Source organism: Sitophilus oryzae, unplaced genomic scaffold (assembly GCF_002938485.1).
Source record: "Sitophilus oryzae breed Bouriz unplaced genomic scaffold, Soryzae_2.0 scaffold_1514_pilon_pilon, whole genome shotgun sequence".
NCBI lineage: Eukaryota > Metazoa > Arthropoda > Insecta > Coleoptera > Curculionidae > Sitophilus > Sitophilus oryzae.
The window spans coordinates 567,026-588,479 of NW_022146186.1; the positions used below are offsets into that span (position 1 = coordinate 567,026).

General features: G+C 31.3%; 1 protein-coding gene across 1 annotated transcript in view; it reads left to right on the forward strand.

Annotated features, from left to right (window-relative positions):
• LOC115878476 (neurexin-3) overlaps positions 1-21,454 on the forward strand; it is a 350,620-nt gene that overhangs the window by 194,711 nt on the left and 134,455 nt on the right. The window contains exons 4-6 of the mRNA XM_030894994.1: positions 66-215; positions 14,506-14,666; positions 16,122-16,148. Coding sequence (XP_030750854.1) covers positions 66-215; positions 14,506-14,666; positions 16,122-16,148 — 338 coding nt within the window. The remainder of the gene's footprint in view (positions 1-65; positions 216-14,505; positions 14,667-16,121; positions 16,149-21,454) is intronic.

The following is a 21,454-nucleotide window of genomic DNA, read 5'->3' on the forward strand; positions in this document are numbered from 1 at the left end:
GTGTGAAATTAAAGTTTCAAGAACAACGTAATCTCTTTCTTCATTAAGCTAAATGTTTGTTCCAGATAAGGCGCCGTCAGAAGCTGTTTTCCGCGGCACCGAATTTTTATCGTACGATCTGAGCCAAACCGGAGGGGAGCCCATTGTCAGCGCCCAGGATACCATTACATTGTATTTTAAGACGCGCCAGCCGAATGGCCTGCTCTTCTACACCGGTGAGTGACAAAAGAGTTAATAATTACATTGTAGCTTTGTTAGAATGCTTGTGTTTTATAGATTATTTAACTCAAGTTGCGAGATTTAATTTAACTGATATACAGTAGGTCTCCGGATTGTCTTTACAAAAAATTTTGATTGTTTTGAAAACAAGATACCGTGTGATAAAAAAACGGTGTCCAGTTTGCTTGGAAATGACGATCGATGGCATTTGCCATATAATTTTACATATAAAATTACAGCGATCTTTATTTCACAGTCATCGGTGACGCTCTTTTTCGATCATATTATATTTAGGGTCATATTATCTTTGTTAAGATTTGCATCCATTGAGATTTAAGATTAAAATTAAAATGTTTTTTTGAAATAGTTTGTTTTTGTATTTTACTTGAGGCACTAAAATGTTATATTAAAAATAATTGTGCCTAAGAAATTATTTTCAAACAAATTCGTCAAATTCAAGCCCAAACTAAAAGAGTTGTTGATAAATGTGAGATATATTTAGGTAGAATATTTTATGTAATTTTTGAAATGAGAGACTATCATTTTATTATAATATATAATTTCAATATGCATTTTCATCAATCTGATGACGTGCTATTTCAAAAGGTTGTTACCGCATATGTTTATTTCTCCATTTAAATGAAATATGCCAGTTTAATTCTCATCTATTTAACTACTTCAAACATTTTCAGTAATGTACAGCATAACAATTTATATGCATAACTATTAACATACATACAAATTCATGGTGATTTAGTGTTTTTATTTTGCTGTGTAACACCAAAGGTTCCAACCCTCAACTGTAATTTTTGAAATGAAAGACCATCATTTTATTATAATATATAATTTCAATATGCATTTTCATCAATCTGATGACGTGCTATTTCAAAAGGTTGTTACCGCATATGTTTATTTCTCCATTTAAATGAAATATGCCAGTTTAATTCTCATCTATTTAACTACTTCAAACATTTTCAGTAATGTACAGCATAACAATTTATATGCATAACTATTAACATACATACAAATTCATGAAATTCTAAATTTTATAATTACTATTTTCAAAATAATAATGTTAAAATTTGATTTCAATATATTAGGTATTGTATTATTTAAAACAAATATTTCGTCCCATATTGCTGCCAAAAGTCACTAACTTACTTTTTATTACTTCCGAGAAAAACGCGTCTAAAGATGAATTGCATGGCATAAAGATGTTATAGTTAGTAACTATTCGGTGTTAAAATAAAACATAGAAAACATAAACAGAAATCGTACTTAATGACTTTCTCATTCGATTAGATCAATTGATTTCAAAATATAGTTAGTAATTCAATTTTCAGGTTGTTCGGAAAAATGTTAGTTAGTGACTTTTGGCAGCAATAGGACGATTTATACTTGAATATTTAAATTTTATTTGATTTAAATATGTTGATAAATAATATAATATTTTAATAAAATTTGTATAAATATTGTAAAATGTTAAAATGTGCACATGTAGGTGACGGAGTGTCAGGAAGCTATAATTTGTGTAAACTTATACAGGGTTGTTCACCACATACGACACGGAGTATTGTAACTAAACGATTAGACTTTTACAAATTGTAAGTTTTGGGTTCGTTGAACGACTATTAGAGCTACAATTTAAAAATATTTTACAAGGTACAGAGTGTCCCAAATAAGTAAAAAATATTATAGTTGTATTTTTTTAAATTGAACACCCTGTATATTATTCTATTTTTCGATTCTACGTTTGAAATAAAGGTAAATTTGATTAAGGTTTATCACGCTTAAACCTTACCGTTTATGAAATATTTTCAATTTTATGAAATTGCAGTGAAATTTTTAAGGCTTCATTTCTCCAAAGGTATCAAAGTTTTTAATACTAAATATTTACTGAAGATTATTTATTGATCAGATATTGTGTTGCAATAATAAAACTTTTACTACCTTATACAGAGTGTCCAAAAATTCATATTAAATAATTACTAGTTTTAAACGGCAATAACTTGTTTAATTTAAATGGAACACCCTATATATTTTAAGTGAATCAGATGCACAATGAAATTGTCTATCAAATTGTATTATACCATTTTTTACCCATTTTTACCATTTTACCCATTTTTACCAAACTTGAAGAGTCAAGTTTTCATAGAAAATGAATTTTCTTATAATTTAGACCTCATTAATCACTATACCCATGGAATATTGACATTTTAGCTTATTTTTAAAGATGTAACAAATTTTCAAAGGGTACAGATACTAAAATTGTCGATATAGTGGCTTATTTAATTAAAAAATTAAAAATACCGTTTAAATATTTTTTTGTTAAAGAGGACCAATTAATATGATCTCAGTATTCAAACTACATTAATTGACTGTTTACGTTGATTAATAATAAATAATTGCTCCAAATACTAAAAAACTGAATTTTGTGTGTGTATTAGACAGTGTGGTAAAAAGTAACACCTTATAAATTTTATTTCATTTTTTGACGAATGCTTATTTATAAAAACAGATACGTTCATTTTCATAACTTATTTTTATATTGATTTCTGGGCCAAATCCACATTTATTTAGAATACTTTATTAATTAAAACAATTTAAAAGTATGTAATTAACTAATTTTTGGTGTTTTTGGTCGGAAATAATGGTGGTATAATTAATTGGTATACTCTTTTACAAAGATTTAAATAGTTTTTTTTGTATGCCAATGAACTTGCAATATTTACCACCTGTACATTTTGTACATATATGGTGCTATAAAAAAATCTGAAATGTCAATATTCCATGGGTATAGTGATAAATGAGGTCTAAATTATAAGAAAATGCATGCAAAAAAAAAAAATTAAAATTTAAAATTTTTACTGGAATTTCATAAAATTGAAAATATTTAACAAACGGTAAGGTTTAAGTGTGATAAACCTTAATTAAATTTACCTTTATTTCGATCGTAGAATCCCAAAATAGAATAATATACAGGGTGTTCCATTTAAAAAAATACAACTATAATATTTTTTACTTATTTGGGACACTCTGTATCTTGTAAAAATATTTTTAAATTGTAGCTCTAATAGTCCTTCAATGAACCCAAAACTTACAATTTGTAAACATCTAAGTTTAGCTACAATACTCCGTGTCGTATGTGGTGAACAACCCTGTATACAGATTACAAACAACCTGCTATAAATATCCACCAAGGTTAGGAAGGAAGGCTCATTATGGATGAGTGTTTTAAAAAAGGACAGAATGTATCCATATTGCTTAAAACAAATCTTCATTGACTGTGTATCAGATAGGCAATAGGTTTAAATACTCTAATAGTATTTTCTTTTATTAGGAGTAAAATTGACACTTTTCGTGGCGAGATTGTACGTTTAACATACAAGCGAGGCACAAAAAGTAATTTTTACTCCGAATAGAACATGTTATTTTTTTCAAACGCCACAAATAATATTTTAAATAATTTCAAACTTTCCAAATAATATAAAAAGATTTAAAAGTAATACCTTGTATGTGATTATACAGGGTCCGGCAATAGTGCGTCGGGCATCTGCAGCTCCTAGAATAAAAAACTTGAGAATTTTGTTTAAGTGCAGACCTAAAGCAGGAAAATATTTTAACTTCTATAGGGTGGCTCAAAAAAGTGTGAGTGGACCTGGATGATTTTTTTTAAATGGAACACCCTGTATATTATTGCATTTTTGGCTTTCTTTCAGATCACTTTACATAACCCTAAGATATAAATAAATATATTTCGATAGTTTCAGAGATATTAATAAATAAATAAAAAATATATATTTTTCAGTCCTTTTCAAAAAAATTATTAAAAATACAAGAACTGTTCTGAAGTCAAAACTATGTTAGGTATTTACTTTAGATGGTCTATTCTTACTTTGCTATAAATATGGTAATCGTAAATCATACAGGTCCAATGTCCAATATTCTACCCAAAACTTTCTAAAATATAAAATCATTTTCCTTTGTTTTTTTAAATGGAACATCCTGTATATTATTTTTTTATTAGATGGAGAATTGAAAAATGAACATTTTTTGTATTTAAAGTATTTCAAAATTTTTAATAGTTTTCCGGATACACGCAGTATTATTTCATATGGCGCTTTCAATGGTAAAATACGAGAGAAAAATCATTGGGTGGCTTTGATAAAAATTTACTGTGGAAAATGCCATATGAAATATAAAACCGCAAATATCTGCGAAACCGTTAAACATTTTGAAATACTCTAAACACAAAAAATGTTCATGTTTTAATTGTCCGTCTACTGAAAAAATAATATACAGGACGTTCCATTAAAAAAAACGATGAAAAATTATTTTATATTTTAGAAAGTTTGGCGTAGAATTTTGAACATCCTGTATGATTTACGATTTTCATATTTATAGCAAAGTAAGTACAGACCATCTAAAGTAAATACCTAATATAGTTTTGATTTCAGAACAGTTCCTGTATTTTTACTATATTTTAAGAAGGGCTGAAAAATATATATTTTGATTTATTTTTGAATATCTCTGAAACTATCGAAATATATTTATTCATATCTTAGGGTTATGTAAAGTGATCTGAAAAGAAGCCAAAAATGCAATAATATACAGGGTGTTCCGTTTAAAAAAAAATATCCAGGTCCACTCACACTTTTTTGAGCCACCCTATAGAAGTTAAAATATTTTCCTGAAATACATCCTGGTACATACTTTAGGTTAGCACTTAAACAAAATTCTCAAGTTTTTTATTCTATGAGCTACAGATGCCCGACGCACTATTGCCTGACCCTGTATATCGAAAAGCTATGGTTGCGCTCGTTGAATTTGACACTTTATGTCAGTTTAATAATATATTTTCGTATTTTTGTGCTTAGGCGTAAAAGTGCTTTACGTTTATGCCTAGGCATTAAAATGACTTTTTTATATTGTCAATCACGTTGGCGTCGCAAAAATTAATACTTTTGTGACTTTTTTGAAAAAAAAAGTATATTTGTTATGTTGTTAGTGCCCTATTTTAATGTACTTCAGTATTTTTTTTAAAACCAATTTATGAACAAATTCTCAAAAATTGTTGTTTTAGTTTATACTGTCTTGTATATAAAAAATAGCACAGAGGTATTCCAGACACATTAGCGGGTTTTTCCCATTTCTGCACGTATGCCGTTAAAGGTTATCAATATTAATAAACAACTATGAAATAAATAATTTTTTTAGCTATTTTATGTTATTTATACCATTTCAATATTTTATTCGATTTTCTAACATGCTCTATACCTAAGGGGAATCCATTATTAAATTTTACCAAAAATAGCAGTACTAAATATATCCTCGTTGACCCACACGAGCCGTTTATACTAGCTCGAAAAATAATTCGATAATAGCGGCTATTCCAAGAAAATATCCCACGCAATATGCATATTCTCTCCGCGGTTTTATTTCCAGAAATACGAGCTTCGAATTTTATGGGCGCAGAATTTCAGAAATGCAAGCGCAAAATTAATTACTCGAATTTTCATTTAACAATGCAGTTTTTCTTTAATGAATGGAAGTTTGTTAACGAGTAAATATATGAATAATCATAATATGTAATAAAAGAATAATGAATAAATAATTTCAGCTCCGTAATAAAAGTGTGAAGCTATTAAAATTTCATTTTATTAATGTGTTACAATAAACAAATAAATTGAACATGATTTAAGCAAGTTAAATATAAATATAGTTATTAATTTCTCCAAAAAATCCTAAATGTGTATTTCGCCACTGCAAGAAAATCTACGAAATAAAAGAAAATAACAAATAAATCCAAAATAGTATATTATTCAACGAGCATATAATGGTGGCTGTTATTCACAGGCATGAAGTTGTTGAATCATTCAAGTGAATAACAGCCAATATGCGAGTAGAATACTATACTTTATGCAGGACTAGCAAAAAAAATAGATAATATTAATATAAAATTTTATTTTTAATGTCAAAAAAATATTGAACGAGTCCTTTGTTTTTAAACGGTTTTATTTAGCTCGACCCGTACGGTATTTATTTATTTGTTTGGGTCAAAATTAGAAATTGAAATTTAACTACCTTCCTGTTGTCAGATTGATCTGAAATTTGGTACACACCTTTAGTTCCGATGACAATACAATATAGTAAAATCAATAACATTGTAAATCTAAGATGGCCGCCGGTGCAAAATGGCGGATTTCATATTTTTCCACAACCCCCTCAATATGGGTATCAAATGAAAGGGCTATACTAGTAGAATACTGTGATTATGACAAAATTTAAAATCTAAGATGGACGTCGTTACAAAATGGCGTATTAGGTGAGGGCATGAGTAGTCGTGTCCAGAACAGTTGTGTCCAAGATTGTGTGACGTTAGAAGGACAGATAAAAAAAATAGGTGATTAGATGTACCTACGTAGTTAGCGGTAGCTTTACCACCCAAGTTAAGGTAATAGGTTAAAACGTGCTGAGGACTGTATGGCATTAGGGTGGCTGAAAATTTAATGTCGCAAGCGTTTTCCCCTCAAGATTGGGCGCCTCTTGTTGTATAGTATAGCCTTGCCCCTCTACTGGACCTCTGGGGGGGTCGACCGTTAAAATGTCCATTACTCGTGGGAACAACATGGAAACAATAAATAAAAAAAACGAACAAAAATAAAAACTAAACTGCTACACAACGAAAAAGAAGGCTCGAAAAGGCGAAAGAAAAGTATAGAACGAAATGTGCAAAAGAAAGTGAAAATGAAACCTATAGTCGACTACAGAAACGAAGAGAACGGTTAGCAACAGAAACACCTGAGCAACATGATGCCAGGTTAATAGCACAACGTGAGAGACAAAGGCAGCTGGTAGAGTCAGAAACACCTGAGCGTCATGAGTGTAGGCTGGCATCACAACGAGAGAGACAAAGAGAGTTGTTAGCGTCAGAAACACCTGAGCGTCATGAGTCTAGGCTAGCATCAGAACGCGACAGACAGAGAGAGTTGTTAGCGTCAGAAACACCTGAGCGTCAGATTGTAATAAATTATCAGGTAAAACCATATAATAATGATGCACTAAATGAATTAAATAGAATGAGGAATATTCGGTAGGCATTTCCGTTAAATACTAAAAACTAGAAAATAAAAAATCGGTAAAAACTTTTTTAAGTTAAACGGTTTTATTATCTTATGTGCACTGAAAACTAGAAAATAATAATAACAATTAGGTATTTTTGAACTTCTAGTTCAAGTATTTTTAGTACTAGGCAGAATAGCTTTTAGGCATATTAGACTAAAAATAAAAAACGTGGGGCCCATTAACTATTGCTGTAATACTTTCTTTTGATACTAAGTGTGGATTGCATCGACTTACTATAATCGTAACTGGAGATTTTGACAATCAATAACCAGCCGTGGCGGCTTCACCCAGCGAACGCCGAGCTCATGATCTACCAAAGTATAAAGATATGCTTTGCCATAGGTAGGATTTCAGAGGGGCCCCACGTTTTTATTTTAGTCTAATATGCATAAAAGCTATTCTGCCTAGTACTAAAATATTTCTGAACTAGAAGTTCAAAATACCTAATTGTTATTATTATTTTCTAGTTTTCAGTGCGCATAAAATTATAAAACCGTTTAACTTAAAAGTTTTTTTACCGATTTTTTATTTATTTTGTGAGTACAATCGCAATCCAAGCCGGTTTGGATCGAGCACAGCTCTTGTTTGGAGTTTGGATCGAGATATCCGTGGAAGCGGTGAGCACCTGTAAAAACTATATCCGACCATAACCAACATGAGAAACAGGCCAGAGACATCGATTCGTGACGTCACCGCAATAGTCGGGCTTTTGAATTGTGCCATATGGTACTGCATATAGTTTTTGCTTACATAATAGCATTTATTGATAGTTTTGCCAGATATAAATATGAAAAATATTATACACAAAGGTATTAAAAAATAACATTAACTTTTTATCGCGTTAAAGTAATTGAATAGCATTAAAATTTAGATCTAAAAGACGAATATTAATATGAAATAACCTACAGCATAAGATCAACAGAATAAAATCCAGATAATAAAAAGCATGTCCTAAAATTGCATTAGCGAGTATTTAGCAACTAGTAATAATATACCTTGTGATAAAAAGTTTTCAAATATTAAAAAATTTGAAAACTATACTTTATCGACAAGTTAAGAAAATGTATTGTATATGATAAGGGCAGAATGCATTTTAAAGTTTAATTAAAAATAATTGTAAAAATTTGCCTAACATATTTAAAAAATGTGGATTCGGGTAGAATTAACTATTATCATTAAGTAATTTGTAGTTCGATGTTCATCAAGTAACCATCTCCATAAATCGTAAATAAAAAGATAAAGATATCATTTTTTTATATAAAATACTGAAATAAAGTACAATTCATTTAATTTCTTTAAAATATATTGCCATTTCATAATAATAATATATATTTCATATTAATAATAATACTTTTTAATATCTATTTCATCCTGAATTTCCAAATCTTGTTTTCTTTCATCGAGATGTTTTCTCTTTATAGGAACATGCACAGTCATATAAGAGGGTTGATTTGGAAAAATTGTAGGTACAACATCTTCTGTAGGTTTGGACGTGACCTAGTTACAGTTAATATTGTTGGGAAAGAGAATTTAGACAGATTCTGAGGACTTATTATAATTGTCGCTACAAGGCACAGGCACAGAACAATGTCGCGGAATTTTTTATTTCACAAAGTAAAAATAAAGAAACGAAAACTGTTTTACCTAAAAATACACGTCACTTACGTTGGTTTAACACTATACACTAACACTAACGCTATTAATTATGTTTCTATATAAATTCCCCAACTTTTACCTAGCCCGGACACAAAGCCGGCATCGCCGGTGTTACTATAATTTTTACCGAAAGTATGTTTTTTTTCAACTTTTGTTCAACAAACACAGATTTGCTGCGAAACTAATGAAAACAATAGGTTTGTTTACGACTACTAATTCTCGACCACTTCGGTAGAACTGTCAAAACAGTCAGGCCTTGAATATGACGTTAGCCACGATCCGACTTAGCTGTAAAAATAATAGAGGAGTCAATATTTGGACAGTTCAAAATTTGCATAGGATTCCTGTAGAAATATTTTTCATCATTCATAATATGTATTTACTATACAGAGTGAGTCTTAAATAAGTGCAAATATTTTCAAGGAGGGAAAATCTCGATAAAATTAAGATATCTTTTCTTTGTCGTTTCTCCAAAGTCATTTAGAGTTGTTGTGAGGAAGAGTCCAAAACAGTCGAGTTATTTGACTTTCAAAATAATAAAATAACCACTATTTTTTCTGTTTTTTTTTTCTTCTTTTGGGTGCAATCTTCTATCTATATTGGCATTTTATACAGATATTATGTTTCTTTTACTGAATATTGCAAAAATATATTTTTTTATTATTTATAATGAAAATTATTATTATATTTTATTCTTATAGATCTATTGTGTCCCCATTTTTCCCATTTTTTGAGTTATCATATACCGTGCTGGCAACTGTTACTTTTGGGTCGACATTTACATGTGTGGAAGTAAATCGCATAGGGATCTTATAAGTCGGAGTGAGAGAAATGCGACGGTGTGCTGTTGCGGCGTTGCCGGTACGCCTTTCCCTATCAAGTAAAGTAAAATCATTATTTTTAAAAGACTTTTTTTTCCAAAAAAAAATAACTAGATACAATCATTAGACATGTTTCTGAGCATCTGAAATGGAATTATAAGTATATCATTACGGTGTCATTTATTTAATAACGAGAAAACGTCAGTAATCACAATAATTTAAAAACTCAATTTTAAATCAAGAACTCAAGAACCTGTTTAGATATTGAAACTTTTTTTTTATTTTAAAGATCGGATCTTTTCCAATATGTTTACATAAGAAAAATTCGATAAGGTTGTTTTTTTCCATTCAAAAAATGTAAACAACCCATCCACTTACTTTTAGAGCATAGGAATTTTCAGCAATCATGTGATTTCTTTATTGATAAAGATTTTCACATACTGTCTACGAAGAAAATAGAGCAGAAACATTAAGAAAATTTTCCTATAACTTAGATAAAGCCTATAACTTAGATATAGACAAAAACCAGTATCTCAGACGGTTTTCTAGAGGTGAGTTCTCCACACAAATGGGTGTTGCTTGGCACACTCAGTGATTAGGTTTTCTGATGTGTCCCAATCTTCCTCACAGAATCCGCATTTGCCGTTTATTTTAGCTTTATTAGGTAGAAGAGCTTCCCCTAGGAGATGCAAGACCTTGTCGTTGGTGGGGAAGCTCCTGGTCAGGTGCTGGGGGGAATCCCCCCTAGCACTTGGCTTGGTCTAAGAAGCATCTCACTCATCGTCTTGTCCCTGACTGTAGTGTCGTGGCCAGGGAATTGCACCAAGACATATAACGATACCGGGCGGGGCTACGGACAGCCTCAACCTTGGGGCACCCCATTGTATTTTACCCCTTACTTCTACATGCGGGGCTCTGTAGAAGTGGACCGACTGTCCCTAGCGACTCATAGGAACACTATGAGATCTGGTAATAATAGTAATAAAAACATCACCGGTGAAGCTGTGGGGAAACCCCCTAGCGACACTGGGAACAGTAACAATGAAAGTTCCAAGGGGCCAAACCCAAAGAGAACTACAGGAGAGGTGGCTGACACTTGCGTGAGACCATCCTCCGCAAGTGGCATACAAGCTACCACCTCCTCCAAGGGTCGGGAGCCTACCTCCTACCTCTAAACCCAACAGGCGACACAAGCTACCGTTTCGTCTACCCGGCCTGGGTCGTAGCTCCTCGACTGTGAGGGACACGGGTCTCCGTAGGAAGTCCTGGGACTGTATGATGAGTTATAACTCAAGAAAGGGAGACACAATAGATCTCTAAGGTCGCAGAGATTAACCCCCCTCCCACTTATTCTAAATTCTAATTCTAGGTAGAAGAGAAGCTTTTGTTTCTAGCTTCAATATACTGAGGTGTCCTTTGAGGAGGGAGTGTCCAGTTAAGAACCCCTAGACAATCCGAAAATTGTTTTTACTTAAATAAAGGAAAATCTTGACATTTATCCGCCGTAAGTCCTGAGAAATTTCTTCTAATCGAGGTTATGGATGGAGTATTCCAGGTTATCGAGTTTTGTTTTAAGTTGGTTTTCAGTTGAGAAGAACAATGGTTCTGGTCCAGTAGTGGAGTGCTCTATTTCTAGGTACATCGTTTGCTTTTTCATTGCATATTCTACCTTTTGGAGGGATGGCACCCAGAGTAGGAGAACTTTATCATGGACGTGTTTCTGGTGTCGAAATAAATAATTACACCTATTTAAGATTCACCCTGTATAGTTTATGGAATAAAACTTTGTTTAGATATACGCGGTGTTTTGGCAGAACGTAACCCCGCCTATTTTGCTATTCTATATTTATTTTTTGTGACTCCAAATAACAACAACAAACGCACAAAACATTTATTTAAAAGAAAAAAAGTCACAACTGTTCTGAACATACAAAAGAAATATGACGGCAATTTATAACAAACCGAAAAAAAAAACCTTCGGCAAAATATATTACCTTTTGCTAAAATAGCCGTCTGCCGAAATCTCTTTTTTAGATCTGAATTTCGTTTCAGATAGGGTATAAATTTTTCAATTTATTTTCGAACGAGTTAGTAAAAGTCGACGGTATGCAAATAATAACGAAAACGCTTTTTGTTTAATAAGAATTTTCGGATAAAAATCGTCATTTTGATTTTCTGAGTTCAAATGAATAATAAAAGCAAAAGTAATAGTCTAAGATCCGGCTGCATGATTATTAGCTCATCGTATTTTTAATCAAAACCTAATTTTTTAAATAAACCAATAAAACTGGTTAAAAACAACAAGACACGACGTATGACGAATTTATATTTAAACCCATCCATAGATAACTTAAAAATTATTAGAAACTTTTTTTAGTAAAATAAATAGATTGGTATGGGACGTCATCTGCTTTTCTTCTGTCATCGTCTGTCGAAATCTTACCTGAGAAAAAAAACAGAGTATATTTTCATTCTGTGCCTTGTGTTATAAGGGTGCCTATTAAAAACTTGCCGCAAATAAGTGTTGTCACTAGATATCCAGGAACTTTCGTATGAGAACTTTAAATCGAGACGATCGACTTATTTTAAGTTTATCATTAAGAAACTAACCTTTGCAATCATTTCAAATTTATTATGAATTGCTAATAAGGAACGTACATATAAGTGAACGGATTGTAAGAATACGGTTATAGGAAGCAAATCTTATGCCAAGAAGGCCTAATTCGGGACCACAACTTACTAGAACCAAAAGCAAAGGCATGGTTTTAATGTAAAAATTACAAAAAAAAATGTTAGCGTCTTCTGCAAAAACGAATACCTCCTACAAAAATAAAGCTATTGGGATGAACCAAAACAGAAACTATCGAGAAAGGATGTACCTAGATGATAAAATGATTTTTAAATTCCATGTTGTCTTAAAATATTCCACAGAGTGTTTCAAGCTTTCACAATATCAACATTAAAAATATCAACATTTTGTTTTCCCTCGTGGCATAATTGACAGATGAAAATTTTAATTTTTAATTTAGAAAGAGGTACTAAAACGTCAAATAATTTAGGCTACATATTGCTTAAAAAATCACCAAATTTAGCCCCCTAGACTAGAACAAAATACCTGCTGCGTCTTAAAAGTGACTCACCCCTATAACTTTTTTATTTTTTCAGATAACTAAACGAGATTTGGTATTTTAGAATAAGACATAAATTAGGATTGATTGACGTATTCAATTGTTTTTGGTCACTTCCTGTTTTACCGGAAATGACTACAACTTTTGATTTTTAAATGACACCCTCTGTATTTTTTACTTTACTCGACAGAAAATGACACTCTGAATAGAATGACATATCATAGGTCAACACCTATCAACAGTTTTGGTATTTTCGCATATTATGCGTTATTTGAAATTGTAACATGCGGTTCAAAACGACAGTTTTATTCGAAATACCAAGTGTGGTACCAATTAATAATTTTTAATAAATTTTAATATATATGCTAATGAGCCTCGTTCCATTTGAAAAAATTGAGATATGACTAAAAAACGATTTGGGCATCTTTGAACCAACCAGGACAAGACACTAAAAACATTACACGATCAAATCTATTTTTCCAAAGGTCCTTGATTAAAAATTAGTGTTTTTAACACAGTCATGGAACTCTAGATTGAAATTTAAAATACAATTTTGTTTTAGTACATATGACATGTCATTCGATTCAGAGTGTCATTTTCTATCGAATAAAGTAAAAAAATATCGATGGTGCCATTTAAAAATCAAAATTTGTATTCATTTCCGGGTAAACCGGAAGTGGCCGAAAACAATTGAATATGTCAATCAATCCTAATTTATGTCATATACTAGCATACCAAATCTCGTTTTTTTCTATCTGAAAAAATAAAAAAGTTATAGGGGGCGAGCCAGTTTTGAGACGCACCCGGTATAATATAGAAGAAATATATTAAACTTTAAAATTTTAAGACGCCCGTCTTTCGTGTACGGTAAGCGTGTTTACTAAAAAAACCCTGTTAATCAGTAATTTTTAATAAAAACAACTGACGTATAATGCAGTAAAACAACATTTTAGTTCAATCATTAAAAAGAGAACTAATCAGTATAATGTATCATTTTATTGTACCAATAAACTGTTTTATTCGCATTGATACTGATGGCTGCATAGTGAAACAATAATCGCAATTATTCATTCGGAAGCTCGGCTCCGTATCGAATAACAGCGCCAGTAAATACTAAATATGTAAAAAGCATAATTTCATTTCGTTTATCAAATCAGTTGTGTGTGTGTTGGAGTGAATTAGTGAACACATAAATGATTAGGCACATAAAAACATAAAATAACTAGAATTAGTATCGGTTTAATATCGAAATGAAAACTATTCAATCTGGGGATTAATATTTATAATTCAATTGATTTGTAAAAACATGTAACTCGGTTAGTTTTCAATTGGATTGGGTTTAATATTAATTAAAATGTTTAATAATCAGCAATTTTAATTAACAATATGCAAATTTTATTTTAGTATATTATATACAAAGATTCAGTACGTTGAATTAGGGACAGTCAAATACTTTAAATTCGAGAAATATTTATTTTTTAATTCTCCATCTAACAAAGGAATAATATACAGGGTGTTCTATCAAAAGAAATTAAAAAATTCTTTTATTTTTCTAGGTGAAGGCAGTGATTATCTCAATGTCGCTATCAAGGACGGCTGTCTCAGTCTGACTATGGGCTTATCAAATGGGAAGCAAGAGATGCAGATCAAGCCCAACAAAGTGCGTTTCGATGATAATCAGTGGCACAAAGTGAGCGTTCACAGGCGAATACAAGAGGTAAAACCATTTAAATATTTATAAAATTATAACAATTTAAACAAGAGATGCAGAAAAAATAATAGAAAATTTAAATCTTACATATTCATTGATTTTTAATTATATTATATTAGTAAAAGTATTAATATTGAAATCTTAAATCTAATTTTGTTCACTCTTAAACTAGATTTGAATTATAAAAATTTTAAAATAAAAAATCTTGAAATTTTATAATGTAAATATGTATTAAACTGCTATTTCGTTTCCTTTCTTTTAATTAAAAAAACTAGATGATAGGAGACTATAAGATAACTTAAAATTCTATTTACATTTTGCATAATACTACATTTAATTGGATTTTGAACAATAGGGAAACAGCTGTGTATGCTAACTGTTTTGTTTCGAAATGTTTTCTTAACTATAAAATTTACTTTATAGATTTTAATTCTTTGTATACATAGTTCTCTTAATATAAATAAAATTCAGGAGAAAGAAACAATTTTGTAGAGAAACATCAAATAAAAAAATAGAAAAATGCCCCTTATTTTTTAAAATACAATAATTAGACTTCTTGAATTGCTTGGCCCAATCATTTATTTATATAATAATAATAGCTCCCGTATATAGCGTTTGACGCCTTGGGAGTAGCAAGGTACAGCTTGCCATACTAAAACCGTTCGGTATACAAGGAAGGCAATGTGGCTAGCACTACGCTTCAACCGACTATTATTACCTCAGGATTGTGAATTCCAAGTACTCATTTAAGGCTGAGTCGACCTAGGTACCCAAACTATTTTTATTTTAATAAAAATAGTCGGCTGATGAAATGCCGGGTGTGGGATTCGAACCCACTACCTTGAGATTGGTAGACGAAAGCCTGTACCACTATGCCACCGGGCACCTTATTCATTTCGGGCACCTCATTCATTTATTTATACTCTGTATAAATAAAAGAAATGGATTTTGTTTATTTGAATTTATTTTAAGAAGTTTGGTGAAACACCCTGTATATTATTTTTATCAAAAAAATAATAAAAATGTACTAAAAAGTTGTATTATTAATATATACAAATAGATGTCTATCATGACCATCATAATTATGTTCAGCATACACTAGAACAATATTCAAAATATTTTTTCTCGAAATATAATTATTATTTTCTATCGTTCGAAAACTAGTAAAAAACAAACTAGTTTACTCGACAGAAACTTTCGGTAAACTAGGCTGCTCGAAAACTCTTTATACAAAATTTGCATAATTTATTTTTCTTGCAGCACAACGCTGTGCCGAGAGGCTTATTGATTTAGACAACTCGAATCCAAATTGTTATACGGATATTTCTTCAATGTGCAAATTAGGCAAAGTTTCGCCCTATTGTAGAGAAGTTTTCTTAAACTTAAACCCTTTGCTACGACTACTTGCCCCTATAACCTTAAACTTACAAACTCATTACTTAAACATTCTCTTGTTTGCAGATTTCGGCGATTACCAGCTTTTGTAGGGTAAGTGATTAACATTGTGTACTTTAGTTATTGTTGCTTCGAATACGCTTAATGGTTTTTCTGCATAAAATGTACACTAATTTTATATAGAATTAATGATAATTTATTAGCTTTGCTGTAAATTGGGTTATTAAGTCTATTATTTTCGATTATATGCCGTGTATTGCATGTAGACATGAACATAAGAAGACCTTTGTGTTCGCACTTACATTAGATTAAATGTTTTGACGTGGCTATAGGCCTCTCCACTGCGACATTTTCATATATACTGTGGTTCTCTTCTGGTCCTTAGGTTACATTTTTTCTTCAGTCCTATCCTTTTCACAAAGTCTAGCAACTTGGAGACTAAAGCTTGATTTTCATGCATCCGCCGTCCGACGATACGTTGATACGATATTAATTTTATTGGTAGAATTTTAAGGACTTTCATTGGTTAGAAAATAACGCAGTTTTTAAATTTATTGCATTTTCATGCCTCTGTTTATCGGATATATGTTGTGTCATTTTATATTTTCGTTTCCATGACGATTTTGCTATTTTACTTATATTTTTATTAAGGTTAGATTAAATTTGTCAAAAAAGTGTCAAAACGTCCGTTATCGTATGAACGGGTCCGTTGACGGGCTGAAGTAAAATATTTACGGATGAAAAGTGGCGCGAAAACGCTATGACCAATCAGAGCACCGTCGGACCATCGTATCAACGTATAAACGGATGCATGAAAATCAAGCTTAAGCCCTAACTATGTACAGGAGTTTCCTACGATATTCTCTATGGGTATCTCCTTTGAATAAGAAGACTAAGGAAGGAGCATAATGCTATCCATGTATTCATGCATGGTGGGCGGAAAAAGCGCCATAAAAGCACTCTAGGGTGGGGATCCTTGACAGTTCTGTTTGACGATTCATTTGACACATTTGAATTTGATTTTAAATTTTCTGGATTTGTCACGATGTTTTGTGGATCATTGATTACGGAGCTTATTTTATGTTATTTATTATTTATTCTACTACTGATAGTTGTATAAAGGTAGTAAATCTAGATGGAAATTGTGGTAGCACTTAAATTAACAGTGACACTATCGCGATTTATCGAAAAAGACTCTAAAATAGTTGGTTGTGTAGCGTGCGGTAGATCTCGGCAAAAATTGAATGAAATAATGGAACAACTTTTCGCTAGTAAGTGACTATAGGTATAATATACATACGTGTAGTAAACCGATCATTTATGAAATTCACTTAAATTAACTAAATTATATATTTTTCTTGCATTTTAGCTTTTATTTATTACTTGTCAAAGATTTAATGTCAAAGAATTTAGATATGTTAATTTGACTTACCTGCTTCAGTAGCGTATCGGATGTTTGTGTTAATAAATACTTATTATAACTTATCTATTTTTATTACAATTATATATTTTTATAACAATTTTAATAACTACCAACATTTATTCACAACGTAAAATAAAACAACAAATTATTGAGTCTACCCCACGTCTACCCTACATCATAGTTTTACATTTTTTAAATAAAATTAGAACGACACTGATAAACCGGAATTTAAGTCGGCCATATTTGAGGCCCATCGCGGTGTACCTAAGATTTTTGATATGCTCCTTCCTTAGTCTTCTTATTCAAAGGGTATCTCGGAAACTACTGGAGATAGAGAGTCAGTTTAATGGGGAAAGAATTGCAGTTTTGTGGGGTCATAAATATGTGCCTTTCAGATTTTTGAAAAAGTTCATGGCTTACTAGATATTTCGAAAAAAACAGATTTTGGCTATTTTAATAATTGTCCCTAATTCCATTATAATCTATTTTAGACAAAAAGTTTTGTTGTAAATAATCACATCCCTGAGTTTGTGTTCTCCGATTTTTTCTAAAGCCTGTCATTTTTGACATATGACACAAACATATGTTTTTTTTTTAAATGGAAACAATAGTTTGGTTCATAAAAGCGATATAAGCTTTAATATATTTTTTTTTAAATTACTGAGTTATGGACAATTCTTAACTTTCTTGACTAATTTCACTTAGTTGGCATGGTGCTCTTATTTTGTTATGATTTATCTATATATATAAATCTGACTGTCCTGACTGATACTGACTCATCAACGCCCAGACCAAACCCTTGACCCTAGAAAGCTGAAATTTTGTACAGGGGTTCCTTTTATGATGTTTACGTAAGATAAGAAAGGATTTTTTTAAATTCATCCCCTAAGGGGGTAAAAAGGGGGGTGGAATATTACAATATTTTTTATTTAAAAAACGGTCAAGTTTCCGAAAAAACGCTTAAACACGTATATTTTATTTTCTTTTTTACATATTTTAAGATTTTTTAAAAATATATACAGGGTGTTTCGAAAAATCTGGTCATTGATTAATCACGATCCTGCTTAAAATGCTTGACGTAAAAAGATGATTCTTGGAAAACGGATTGACTTTAGGGTGTAGAGGTTCGATAAGAAGGGATTTTCCGAAACTCGAATTCTAAGGGTGTGAAACCACCCCTCAAATATTAGAATATTTTTTATTTAAAAACCGGTGAGTTTTTCGGAAAAACTCTTAAACACGTATATTTTATTTTGTTGTTTTACATATTTTAAGGTTTTTTATAAATTTATACAGGGTGTTTCATAAAATATGGCCATTGAGTAATCACGATTCTGCTTAAACTGCTTAACGTTTAAAGCTGATTTTTGGCAAACGGATTGACTGTGGGGTGTAGAGGTTCGATAAGGAGGGGTTTCTCGAATCTCAAATTGCAAGAGGGTGAAAACGCCCCTCAAATAATCTATACTAATCTATATATATATAAATCTCTAAGTCCTGACTGACCACTGACTCATCAACGCCCAGACCAAACCCTTAACCCTAGAAAGCTGAAATTTTGCACAGAGGTTCTTTTATGATGTTTACGTGAGATAAGAAAGGATTTTTTAAAATTCATCCCCTAAGGGGGTAAAAAAGGGGGTGGAATATTACAATATTTTTTATTTAAAAACGGTCAAGTTTTCGAAAAAACGCTTAAACACGTATATTTTATTTTCTTTTTTTTTACATATTTTAAGATTTTTAAAAATATATACAGGGTGTTTCGAAAAATCTGGTCATTGATTAATCACGATCCTGCTTAAAATGCTTGACGTAAAAAGATGATTCTTGGAAAACGGATTGACTTTAGGGTGTAGAGGTTCGATAAGAAGGGATTTTCCGAAACTCGAATTCTAAGGGTGTGAAACCACCCCTCAAATATTAGAATATTTTTATTTAAAAACCGGTGAGTTTTTCGGAAAAACTCTTAAACACGTATATTTTATTTTGTTGTTTTACATATTTTAAGGTTTTTTATAAATTTATACAGGGTGTTTCATAAAATATGGCCATTGAGTAATCACGATTCTGCTTAAACTGCTTAACGTTTAAAGCTGATTTTTGGCAAACGGATTGACTGTGGGGTGTAGAGGTTCGATAAGGAGGGGTTTCTCGAATCTCAAATTGCAAGAGGGTGAAAACGCCCCTCAAATAATCTATACTAATCTATATATATAAATCTTTAAGTCCTGACTGATCACTGACTCATCAACGCCCAGACCAAACCCTTGACCCTAGAAAGCTGAAATTTTGCACAGAGGTTCTTTTTATGATGTTTACGTGAGATAAGAAAGGATTTTTTAAAATTCGTCCCCTAAGGGGGTAAACAGGGTGGTGGAATATTACAATATTTTTTATTTAAAAAACGGTCAAGTTTTCGAAAAAAACGCTTAAACACGTATATTTTATTTTCTTTTTTTACATATTTTGAGATTTTTTAAAAATGTATACAGGGTGTTTCGAAAAATCTGATCATTGATTAACCACGATCCTGCTTAAAACGCTTGACGTAAAAAGATGATTCTTGGAAAACGGATTGACTTTAGGGTGTAGAGGTTCGATAAGAAGGGATTTTCCGAAACTCGAATTCTAAGGGTGTGAAACCACCCCTCAAATATTAGAATATTTTTTATTTAAAACCGGTGAGTTTTTTTCGGAAAAACTCTTAAACACGTATATTTTATTTTGTTGTTTTACATATTTTAAGGTTTTTTATAAATTTATACAGGGTGTTTCATAAAATATGGCCATTGAGTAATCACGATTCTGCTTAAACTGCTTAACGTTTAAAGCTGATTTTTGGCAAACGGATTGACTGTGGGGTGTAGAGGTTCGATAAGGAGGGGTTTCTCGAATCTCAAATTGCAAGAGGGTGAAAACGCCCCTCAAATAATCTATACTAATCTATATATATATAAATCTCTAAGTCCTGACTGACCACTGACTCATCAACGCCCAGACCAAACCCTTAACCCTAGAAAGCTGAAATTTTGCACAGAGGTTCTTTTTATGATGTTTACGTGAGATAAGAAAGGATTTTTTAAAATTCATCCCCTAAGGGGGTAAAAAGGGGGGTGGAATATTACAATATTTTTTATTTAAAAAACGGTCAAGTTTTCGAAAAAACGCTTAAACACGTATATTTTATTTTCTTTTTTTACATATTTTAAGATTTTTTAAAAATATATACAGGGTGTTTCGAAAAATCTGGTCATTGATTAATCACGATCCTGCTTAAAATGCTTGACGTAAAAAGATGATTCTTGGAAAACGGATTGACTTTAGGGTGTAGAGGTTCGATAAGAAGGGATTTTCCGAAACTCGAATTCTAAGGGTGTGAAACCACCCCTCAAATATTAGAATATTTTTATTTAAAAACCGGTGAGTTTTTTCGGAAAAACTCTTAAACACGTATATTTTATTTTGTTGTTTTACATATTTTAAGGTTTTTATAAATTTATACAGGGTGTTTTCATAAAATATGGCCATTGAGTAATCACGATTCTGCTTAAACTGCTTAACGTTTAAAGCTGATTTTTGGCAAACGGATTGACTGTGGGGTGTAGAGGTTCGATAAGGAGGGGTTTCTCGAATCTCAAATTGCAAGAGGGTGAAAACGCCCCTCAAATAATCTATACTAATCTATATATATATAAATCTCTAAGTCCTGACTGACCACTGACTCATCAACGCCCAGACCAAACCCTTAACCCTAGAAAGCTGAAATTTTGCACAGAGGTTCTTTTTATGATGTTTACGTGAGATAAGAAAGGATTTTTAAAATTCATCCCCTAAGGGGGTAAAAAGGGGGTGGAATATTACAATATTTTTTATTTAAAAACGGTCAAGTTTTCGAAAAAACGCTTAAACACGTATATTTTATTTTCTTTTTTACATATTTTAAGATTTTTTTAAAAATATATACAGGGTGTTT